The sequence below is a fragment of the Ranitomeya variabilis genome, chromosome 8 (assembly GCF_051348905.1).
Source record: "Ranitomeya variabilis isolate aRanVar5 chromosome 8, aRanVar5.hap1, whole genome shotgun sequence".
NCBI classification, from domain to species: Eukaryota; Metazoa; Chordata; class Amphibia; order Anura; family Dendrobatidae; genus Ranitomeya; species Ranitomeya variabilis.
In genome coordinates this window covers 165,241,406-165,253,555 of record NC_135239.1, presented here as the reverse complement: position 1 = coordinate 165,253,555, position 12,150 = coordinate 165,241,406, and the positions used below count along the sequence as shown (strand labels likewise).

General features: G+C 44.4%; 1 protein-coding gene across 1 annotated transcript in view; it reads right to left on the bottom strand.

Annotated features, from left to right (window-relative positions):
• ATRIP (ATR interacting protein) overlaps positions 1-12,150 on the bottom strand; it is an 88,550-nt gene that overhangs the window by 45,572 nt on the left and 30,828 nt on the right. Inside the window, exons 5-6 of the mRNA XM_077276463.1 lie at positions 9,053-9,156; positions 5,491-5,642 (exon numbers count right to left, since the gene is read on the bottom strand). Coding sequence (XP_077132578.1) covers positions 5,491-5,642; positions 9,053-9,156 — 256 coding nt within the window. The remainder of the gene's footprint in view (positions 1-5,490; positions 5,643-9,052; positions 9,157-12,150) is intronic.

Sequence of the window (12,150 nt, the reverse complement as noted above, 5' to 3'; positions counted from 1 at the left end):
AATGCCGGACACGTCGCACAAAAAAGTTACATGTAGTTTTTTTTGTGTCGACGGTCCGCCGAAGCACGACGCATCCGTCGCACGATGGATGCGACATGTGGCAATCCGTCGCAATGCGTCGCTAATGCAAGCCAATGGAGAAAAAACGCATCCTGCAAGCACTTTTGCAGGATGCGTTTTTTCTCCAACGACGCATTGCGACGGAAGCCAAAAAACGCTAGTGTGAAAGTAGCCTAACCCTAACCCTAGCCCTAGCCCTAACCCTAAATTTAGCCCCAACCCTAACCCTAACTCTAACCCTAACTCTAACCCTAACTCTAACCCTAACTCTAACCCTAACCCTAACTCTAACCCTAACTCTAACCCTAACTCTAATTTTAGCCCCAACTTGTCTTCTCCTGCCGGCCGGCAGATGGCAGCAGATGGCGGGCGCACTGCGCATGCGCCCGCCATGATGAAAAAGCCGGCTGGCAGGAGAAGGCAGAAGAGGACCCAGGGACCCCGGGTGAGTATGATAGGGTCCCCGAATCCCCCTATTTCTCTGTCCTCTGATGTGTGATCACATCAGAGGACAGAGAAATAACTGATCGCTTTTTTTTTTTTTTTTGCGGTCGCCGGTAAACTGTTAATTACCGGCGATCGCAAAGCAGGGGTCGGTGCAAACCGACCCCGATCATGTTCTTTGGGGTCTCGGCTACCCCCGGCAGCCGAGACCCCAAAGAACATCCGGGTGCCGGGCGGCGGGCGCACTGCGCGTGCGCCCGCCATTTTTTCCCGGAAAAAAGATGGCGGCGCCCATGGGGAGACACGAGGAGCACCGGGGGAGGTAGGTAAGTATTGGGGGGCTATTGGGGGCCATCGGGGACCACATTTCTCTGTCCTCCGATGTGCGATCACATCGGAGGACAGAGAAATTAAACGGCAAATCGCGTTTTTTTTTTTTTTTGTTGCGACCGCCGGTAAACGGTTAATTACCGGCGATCGCAACTCGGGGGTCGGTAAAAACCCCCCGAATCATGTTCTCTGGGGTCTCGGCTACCCTCGGCAACCGAGACCACAGAGAAAATCCGACTCTGGGGGGCGCTATTCACTTTTTCCACAGCGCCGTTAATTAACGGCGCTGTGGTTTAAGTACCCTTAGCGGCCGCCGTTAAAAGGCGTATCGGCGGTCGTTAAGGGGTTAAAACCTTCAGCCGTTCTTCAGCTATTAACACTTTACTGTTGGGTACAGCACATTGCCTTGGAGACAGACCACCACTGCTAGACAACAGAACATGCACAGTGCTTACAAGCTCTTTTGAGTTTGTAAGCAACGTTTTGAAGCTTCGCTGCTAAAAAATACAGCATATATTTAAATAAGCACTGTGGATCAGTGCTAAAAATTGTTGTTTTGTAGCGCTGGGGTCCTGGGTTCAAATCCCACCAAGGTCAACATCTGCAATGAGTTTGCATGTTCTCCCCGTGTTTGCGTGAGTTTCATTCCACAAGCCAAGACAGACTGATAGGAAATTTAGATTGTGAGCCCCAATGGGGACAGCGATGAGGTCTGTAAAGGACTGTGGAATATGATGGTGCTGTATAAGCAAAACATTATAAACATATCAAATGTTTTTTTGTTTTTTTTTTTAAATATCAGCAGTCATACTGACCTGAAGAAGAATAATTTTGACAGGTCATTTTTACCACACAAAACACAGTAAAAACAAAATCCAAATGATGACAGAATTGCATTTTTCTTCTCACCATTTCATCCTCACTGATATTTTTTTTTCTCTTCAGCCCACACCTTATATGATAAAGTGAAAATAGTCACTCAAAACTACAACTTGTCACGAAAAAAGACCTTATATGGCTATGAGGATAAATAAAAAAAAAAATTATGGGTCTTGTGAGATGGGTGTCAAAGAACAAAAAGAAAAAGAAAAAATGGCTCAGTTCTGAAGGGTTGAAGCCCATCCAAAAATGTCAAACTGTTTTTGATGTGAGACCCAGAGTTACAGCTAAATGGAAAAGAGCTGCAGGGTGAAAGACACCCTCCTCATTCAGGAGATGACGGCACATAAAACATTTTATTTTATTTGTTTAAATTTCCCCATGTCCTTCAGATTTTAATGGAAGTGTTTTAAGTAGTGCTATAAAATTGTGTTCCCTACAAACTAGTGAGATACACTGACAATCCTCAGCAAACGCAATCAATGTGGTCACTGACACAAACCTCCATCACATGAAGTATAAAAAACAAAAAAGTGCTAAATTTGAAAAATGCGAACTCCGTGATTAGACTGTCCCGATGTAATCTCAATGATCAGATCTCCTCTTCTTTGGGGCTGCTGTGTATTCCTGTTGCATGGAAAACATTAGGTGGGGACCTGCCCCGTTTTCATAAAATGCAGTCTACAAGAACAATCATGTGCCATTATAGAACACTGGACTACAAAAAAAAAAAAAAAAAAAAGTTTCTGGCATGGACTTTAAGAACAGTTTTAGACTAATTTGAGGGTGCTGAATTCAAATCTGATCTTATAATTTCTCTATCACATCACATTTTTGTACTACAGGTATATAGCCCATTTTCAAGAATTCCATGATAAATATAAGTAGTGTATGAAAAGTGCCGGTTTATACGGTTCACTAAGGTAAATTTAGTTTTCATTTATTCTCCCAATAAATGTGAGAATATCTTTGTTTTCTTTGAACATGCATAATTCCCATTTGTTATGATAACACCCTTGCTTTCTGTAGTACTGGGACAGTAGAGCTACAGCAGAACATTGGGTGAAAACTGAATGGCCTCAGCGACAGAGTTTGGCATCTGGCGATAAGAATGTCATCCATGATCCTCTAGTGGATAGGAAGAACATAGCCTTTCCTCCCTTACACATAAAACTTGGATTGATGAAGCAGTTCGTCAAAGCTCTCAATCACAGTGGAGAATGATCTAACTACCGTATATACTTGAGTATAAGCCGAGATTTTCAGCCCAAATTTTTGGGCTGAAAGTGCCCCTCTCGGCTTATATTCGAGTCATGGTCGGCGGCGGGTGAGGGGGAGAGAGGACCGTCGCCATACTCACCTGCTCCTGGCGCTCCTAACGCTGTCCCATGGTCTCCTGCGCTGCAGCTCTTCCTCTATTCAGCGGTCACGTGGTACCGCTCATTAAAGTAATGAATATGGACTCCACTCCCATAGGGGCTCATTACAGGAAGAAACTGCGGTACCATGGGACAGGCAGGGACAGCGTCAGGAGCAGGTGAGTATATCAGTCACCTGTCCGCGTTCCATCCGCCGGGCGCCGCTCCATCTTCCCTTCCTCTTGCAGTGACTGTGCAGGTCAGAGGGCGCGGTGACGTACTAGTGTGCGCGCCACCCTCTGTCTGAACAGTCAATGCGGAGAGACGGGACGCTGAGGAGCAGCGACGAGAGGTGAGCATGTCATTTTTTTTTTTTTATTGCAGCAGCAGCATTACATGTGGCACAATGCTGTATGGAGCATCTATGGGGCCATAAAGAACTGCATGGAGCATTATATGGAGCATCTATGGGGCCATAAAGAACTGCATGGGGCATTATATGGAGCATCTATGGGGCCATAAAGAACTGCATGGAGCATTATATGGAGCATCTATGGGGCCATAACTGCATGGAGCATTATATGGGGCATCTTATGGGGCCATAACTGCATGGAACATTATATGGGGCATCTATGGGGCCATAACTGCATGGAGTATTATATGGGGCATCTTATGGGGCCATAACTGCATGGAGCATTACATGGGGCATCTATGGGGCCATAACTGCATGGAGCTTTATATGGAGCATCTATGGGGCCATAAAGAACTGCATGGAGCATTATATGGAGCATCTATGGGGCCATAAAGAACTGCATGGAGCATTATATGGAGCATCTATGGGGCCATAACTGCATGGAGCATTATATGGGGCATCTTATGGGGCCATAACTGCATGGAGCATTACATGGGGCATCTATGGGGCCATAACTGCATGGAGCTTTATATGGAGCATCTATGGGGCCATAAAGAACTGCATGGAGCATTATATGGGGCATCTATGGGGCCATAAAGAACTGCATGGAGCATTATATGGGTCCATAACTGCGTGGAGCATTATATGGGGCATCTTATGGGGCCATAACTGCATGGAGCATTATATGGGGCCATAACTGCATGGAGCATTATATGGGGCATCTATGGGGCCATAACTGCATGGAGCATTATCTGGGGCATCTATGGGGTCATAACTGTATGGAGCATTATATGGAGCATCTATAGGGCCATAAAGAACTGCATGGAGCACTATATGGGGCATCTATGGGGCCATAAAGAACTGCATGGAGCTTTATATGGAGCATCTATGGGGCCATAAAGAACTGCATGGAGCTTTATATGGAGCATCTATGGGGCCATAAAGAACTGCATGGAGTATTATATGGGGCATCTATGGGGCCATAATGAACTGCATGGAGCATTATATGGGGCTCCTGATTCAATATGGATATTCAAAAACACTTAACCTACTGATGTCTCAATTAATTTTACTTTTATTGGTATCTATTTATTTTTTTTTAATTTACCAGTAGCTGCTGCATTTTCCACCCTAGGCTTATACTCGAGTCAATAAGTTTTCCCAGTTTTTTGTTGCAAAATTAGGGGGGCCGGCTTATACTCAAGTATATACGGTATATATGTTCAACTTTTCCTGGTCAGAGTGAAGAGAAGAAAAAGGCTGGAATATTTGATGGACCCCAAAAAAGAACACTTATGAGAGACCCAAATTATCACATCAATGAATGAGACAGAAGAAAGAGCTTGGAATGCATTTTGTAATGTGGTGCAGAATTTTCTAGGGAATAAGAAAGCAGACAACTATGAAGAGATTGTGGAAGAGCTACTAATGAGTCTGTGAAATCTTGGATGTAGAATGAGTATGAAGATTCACTATTTACACAGCCATTTGGACTTTTTTCCAGAGAACCTTGGGGATGTGAGCGAGGAACAAGGGGAGCATTTTCATCAGGACATTAAAACAATGGAAGAACGGTATCACGGCCGGTGGGACTCACATATGATGGCTGACTATTGCTGGAGCTTGATGAGAGACAACCCAGAAGCTGTACATCACAGATGAGCCAAGAAAAGAAAGATCAAATAACTGCCATTTGTCATTCATCTGTGTGCCATATGTATGTGTTTTTATATTTTGTAGTTTAATTCTGTAAGTATTTTTGATTTGCTGTACATAGACTTTGTAATCTTTGTTATTCCATTGCTGTATACAATGTAGTATAGAAAATCATGTGTTTTTATCATAACACATTAGATAGGAGTAATTTTCATCAAAAATTGAAAATCTCGAAATGCTGGTGTGATGGCCAAAAACGGAGTTCATATTCGTAATCAGCAGCCAAAATTGACTTAAAATATGTTTTAAAACCTTTTGCCAGAAAAATTGCGTTGACCAGTGTAATCTTACCGGTCTTAGCTGACAGATGCAGAGGAGATACAGGCATATGTGGTTTAAGACTGGCAGTGGCCCTAAAAGACTCCTTGGTGGGAAAGTTCATCTTTCCAAGTTGTGGTGAAGAGCATGATTCAAGCTTCACGGTCACAGAAGGACTCTTTGGGCTAAAATTGGAAATATAAACACAATAAACTGTCAGCAGTGATAGCGTATTAGTAGCTGGAGGTCTTGGGTACACAAAGCTCATAGCTGTTATACAGTAAGGGTACTGTCACACAGTACCATTTTGATCGCTACGACGGTACGATTCGTGACGTTCTAGCGATATCGTTACGATATCGCAGTGTCTGACACGCAGCAGCGATCAGGGATCCTGCTGAGAATCGTACGTCGTAGCAGATCGTGTGGAACTTTCTTTCGTCGCTTGATCACCCGCTGACATCGCTGGATCGTTGTGTGTGACAGCGATCCAGCGATGTGTTCGCTTGTAACCAGGGTAAACATCGGGTAACTAAGCGCAGGGCCGCGCTTAGTAACCCGATGTTTACCCTGGTTACCAGCGTAAACGTAAAAAAACAAACAGTACATACTTACATTCCGGTGTCTGTCCTCCAGCGTCTCAGCTTCTCTCCACTGTGTGAGCGTCTGCCAGCCGGAAAGCGAGCACAGCGGTGACGTCTGACGTCACCGCTGTGCTTGCCGGCTATGGCGCTTACACAGTGGAGAGAAGCAGAACGCCGGGGACAGACACCGGAATGTAAGTATGTACTGTTTGTTTTTTTTACGTTTACGCTGGTAACCACGGTAAACATCGGGTTACTAAGCGCGGCCCTGCGCTTAGTTACCCGATGTTTACCCTGGTTACCGGGGACTTCGGCATCGCTCCAGCGCCGTGATTGCAACGTGTGACCGCAGTCTACGACGCTGGAGCGATAATCATACGATCGCTGCGACGTCACGGATCGTGCCGTCGTAGCGATCAAAATGGTACTGTGTGACAGTACCCTAAGGCTGCTTTTACACTTACCGGGTTTTTTGTGGCCCGTTATTGCGGGCCGTATCGCCGCAATTTTCAAGGTCTGCCACAATATCGGACCACAAAAAACTTGTGGATCACCGTTTTTCAGGTTCCCAATACTATAGCAAAAGTATTGGGGGAAAAAAAACGGCTTTCCGCAAAACCGGAAGTCACGGCACACCGCAAAAACAACCTTCCATTGTTTTTGCGGCCCCACTGATTTACAACGGGGGCCGTGTCCGTAAGCCATAAAAAATATCGAGCAAGATCGATATTTTTTCATGGCCCTAAATACGGCCCTACGGCGCTCCTACAAATTTTTGACGCCCCATAGAAATGCATTGGGGCCGCAAAGACTGTCCGCAAAAACATGGCAAGTGTAAACCAGCCTAAGGCTGGGGTCACACAGACATTGTAGATTCAGTTTCCAGTTCCGTAGTAGAAGCTCAATAGCAGAATTCACAACAAGGACTGATCCATTACATATTGGGCCCCGCTGACTTATAGAGTCAGTCAGGTTTCTGTTAGTGTGCCCAACATAGTACTTGAAATATGAGGGGGTATGCCAAGGAGTCATGAATAAATAGTCCGTCAAAATAGGCAGAAGCCTGAACAACTCGTTAAAGCGTCGACAACCTAATGGAGCCTAAAAAAAAGTGGTACAGTTTGCAGTGATCCCATTCGCCAGGTGCTGGAGGTAGCTTTCATCATTGTCGCCTGGTCTCCCTTCACTGAAGAAGTGTGGTGAAAATTCTGCTAGCGGTGACATCATGAAGCTTACCATAGTTCATCAGCCTGCTCACAGTGACCAGCAGTAACCTCTATGACATTACCGCTGGTCACTGGAGCTGCGCCCCAAGCTCAGCGATTCCTGGATGTCAAGGTGAACGGTTGATCATGGCACTGATCATCAAGGCATCCAGATGTAGCAGAGCTGGATTACGGAGTGGGACAAATGGATTATCTTCTCGTTGGAGAGGTGAGGGATATTGTTTTTTACTATTTTCATTTTTACAGTAATAAATGGGAAAAAGAGGGTCGCGGAGTATTTATTTTAAAGAAATTTTATTCCTGCTGTGTATGGGGTTAAGTAATGGGCGAGTCTTATAGATGCCTCTCCATTACTAACCCCTGGGCTTTATGACAGCTAACATCAACAACTCTATTACCCCACTTGTTACCGCACCAGGGCAAGTGGGAAGAGCGAGGTTGAACACTAGATTTGTTGCATCTTATGGATGCGCAATTTGTGTGGCGGCTGAGGGCTAATGCTGGTAGCCTGGGACGAGGTGCAATATCCCTGGCCCCTTCCCAGGCTGTATCAGTCCACAGCTGTCCGTTTAGCCTTTGCTGCTTATAATTGCACGGTGGCTCAGTGGTTATCACAGCAGCCTTGCAGTGCTGGAGTCCTGGGTTCAAACCCCACCAAGAACAACATATGCAAAGAGTTTGTATGTTCTCTCTGTGTTTGCGTGGGTTTCCTCCGGGCACTCCGGTTTCCCCCCACATTCAAAAAGACATACTGATAGGGAATTTAGATTGTGAGCCCCATCGGGGACAGTGATGATAAGGTGTGCAAACTGTAAAGCGCTGCGGAATATGTTAGCGCTATATAAAAATATAAAAAGATTATTATTATAATTTATAGGGGGACCTTACGTCATTTTTTTTCTGGGGTCCCCCGAAAACTAACCAGTAAAGGCCAAGCAACCAGATGTGAGCTGTTTTTAATAGCCTAAGAACCTTTAGTGATATCGACCCCTTTCCCAAATTATCATCATCAGCCCTCATTTTTTTAATTTAATTCTTAATTTTACACACGATGTACACAGCGGCTGCTGAATACAACTCCCATCATCGCCTGGTTGCGATGATCTCAGGGAGACTAGGCGACAACAATGAGAGATGCTTTCAGCACCCGGCGCCTGGGAATAGCTAACTGCACTGCTTTTCCCAGGCGCTGGTACCTATCACACAGGAACACGGATGTGATACACAGACAGCAAACGGATACACGAATGGCACACTGACCATGGATCTTTCCAGTACTGGTTTTTCCAGAACAGAAATCACCAGGACGTGTGAAAAAGGCCTTACAAGCAGATTTACGTTTCTTTCTTGACTTTCTTTGGAAATATTAAGTTGCAGGGTGGTTGCTGTAATTCTGATTGATGAATGCTCAAGTATGTAACACAGCTCATTGCAGAGTGTGTACAGCATCTTAGAAAGGACCCATAGAGCCTTCATCCATTGTGGTACAGAAATATTCTGTCCCAAAGGCAATGCTTCTAGAAGTGAATACCTCCGTACATACAATACATGGTATGATGCAGCATACCACAATTTTATTTTTCTTTTATTCGCACAGTATGGACCTCATGAAATTGTTATGGCAGCCTTATTATGGCTCTATGCAAAGCTATCACACAGCTGTGTGAATGAGCCACAAGGACTAGTGAATTTGTATTTGTCTGTAGAAAATCAAATGCTCATTTCCACTAATGTATATATCTAATTTATTTTAATTTTTTTTTTAAGTATAAAGAAGGTACGTACCTAGCCTGTGCCACCACAATTCTCCGCTCACAGTTCTGCAGTTTGGTCTTTAATTCAATCATCTCTACATCTTTAAATTGTAGCTCCGATTGTAAAGACTGAATCTGGGATAAAAAGCATAAATATATATATTGTACATATCATGATTTTTAAAAATAAAAGTCTAATGATCAAGCATTTATAAAGTGGAAAAGCTTTATGCTATTCACTTATTCGAAAAACAACACTAAATTATATGCGAGAGCAAGCTAGTTGTAAGAAAGAATAAAAATGGAACTTTTATTAAATACAACAAAAAAAAAGCAAAACCAAAAAAAACAAACAAAACACAGATTTGTTGGCAAGTCAAGAGAGAATCCACCATAATAGGAATTAGTGGCACAGACCACACAATGGGCATAAAATGCAGGGCTATATGTGCAAAGGCAAAACAGTAAAGTTAATGAAGACAGAATTAAGTACACCACAAAAATATTCGGATTAGAGTGCTAAAAATGTAGTAATGCGCTAAATAAGAGGTATCATGGAATACACTCTTAAAAAGGGAATGTGTAGCGACTTTTATTCTTGATGTAATCAATAATTAATTATTAATACATTATTTTTAATACAAAATGAAATGGACTGTTTTAACAATTTTTTTTTCTCCAGCCTCCGAGAGCTGCCAGTTTTATTTGCTGGTGTGCCACGGTCTTAAAATTACAAGGTAAATATGGCAACCCCTCTACATAGACTGCGGTTAGTGTCCGAATGCATCTCCTACACGGTGACTGCCTATCAGGCCAATATCCAAAAATGAAAAATAGGGATTTTTGTGTACTCACCGTAAAATCCTTTTCTCTGAGCCATTCATTGGGGGACACAGACCGTGGTGTATGCTGCTGCCACTAGGAGGCTGATACTAAGTGATACAAAGAAAGTTATCTCCTCCCCTGCAGTATACACCCTCCTGCTGGCTCTCAGCTAACCAGTTCGGTGCAAAAGCAGTAGGAGATCAATAACATATGAGCGTATAGCATGTCATATTATATATGAGAGTATAGCATGTCAGATTATAAAACAAGCATAAGCTAACAGGGTGGGAGCTGTGTCCCCCAATGAATGGCTCCGAGAAAAGGATTTTACGGTGAGTACCCAAAAATACCTATTTCTCCTTCGCCTCATTGGGGGACACAGACCATGGGACGTCCCAAAGCAGTTCCTGGGTGGGGACAACATCAAATCAGGCCCTGTGTAACCGCTACTTTCAAGTGCGCCACCGTGGCCTGCAGAGTCCGCCTGCCCAGACTCACATCTGTGGAAGTGTGGGAATTATACTGGTTCAAGAATGCATGCGGACTGGACGAATCCGCAAGCTTGCAGGCATGCTTTGCCGACGTCTGGTGCCTAGATCTCTCGATAGACAGGGAGATAGGCTGACATCTAACACGGAAGGACTCCTGGATGGTGAAAAGAATCCACCAGGCTAACATGGCCGATGAAACGGCTAAACCCTTCCTGTAAACGTCAAGAAGCCTTCCTCTTACCGTCAGGAAGTCCAAATAAAGCGTCCAACTTTCGGAAGGACGCCGTCCTCGAGACATACCTACTCAGAGCACTCACTTTGTCCAGAATATGGGGAACTCATTCCATTTTGTGGACTGGTGCCGAAAAAGATGAGGGAAGAACGATGCCCTCATAACAGTGGTAATACAATACCACCTTGGTAACAAGGGACGGGGATGGCCTGAGGACAACCTTGCATTGAAGGAAACAAGGGAAAAAAGTCTGAAAGAACAGAGCAGCTAGCTCCGAAGACTCGTCAGGGTGAGGATATCGCAGAGAAAAAAAGGCGACCCTCCCTGATAGTAAAGTCTGTCCGGATCAAAAGGAGTCTACTGTAAGACTCATAGGACTATTAAGGTCCCAATGATCTAACGGTATGCGATAGGGAAGAACTACGTGTGAAAACTCCCTGCGAGAAAGTCCCTACTTGCAGTTTTGTTGCAATAAGGCGGAAAGATGCTCCGCAAACAAAAAACTGATGTGGTCAGTGCGGATCTCCGAGGATCACTGGGGCCCTTTCTGCTTCCGAAAAGCTTTCGGAAGAAGTGGAAGGGGAGTTTTGGAAACTGGTACCACGGAAGAACCAGAGCAATTTTTTATTGAAATCTTGTAACCAATTTTTATAATTATTCTTAAGATTGAACCAGGTACACCTCAACTTGGTCTTTTAGATGTGTATGAATTTTAGCTTAATAAAAAATAAACACTTAGTTTTAATTGATTTTTGCATTTATATCCCCTCTTAACCCCCTTTTTTCTACCTCCCCCTCCCTCTTTTTCCTCCTCCAGTTATGTCCAAACGAGTCTATGGGCATTTATGTACACTGTGGAGGCAACTGTGCCACGGCTAACCGTACTATTCATCAGTAAATCCTGGTATAGACCTTTCAACCGCCCTCTCTAAATAATGGATTATGTAGCTCTATCTGTTCTAATCTAGGTCCAATATACATGCACAATACACATGTCACATCATAGCTCATGTTCTTATTTAGCACGTTAAGGACACTGTCCATAGGCTCCAATATGCGGGCTATACATACAGGCAGGCTTTGAGTGAAGGGGGCGTAGGCTACATAAGGACAGGCCACACAGGGAACTCCAGCCCTGACAAAGGAGTGTATCTTCGAAACGCGTTGGATTGGTTGCCCTGACACGCGCCCGCCCACTAATCTTGTGACATCACAACAGTTGCCACGCCCCCACACACACTCCGCCACTGCTCCGGCGTTGCTTCCGGCCGGGGCACGCTAGGAGTTGGCGGTTCCTGCCCACTCCCGACGCCTAGTGAGCAGAGACTTCTTGGGGTAAGCCAGTCTCGGTACCACCCTGCAGCCCTACGGTGTAGCCCGACATCAATCTACAAGGAAGACCGACATTTCTTATCCTCGCAACTACCCTCGCCTCTACACCCAGTAAGTGCATTTATTTACGCTAATAAGCACTCCTGCATTGTTAGTCACTATCGGGTGAAGGATTACCCCGCTAGAATCACCTATGTTTATGTGAACATACAGTTCTGAGTGAGGACTGGGTTTAACACAAATTTATTG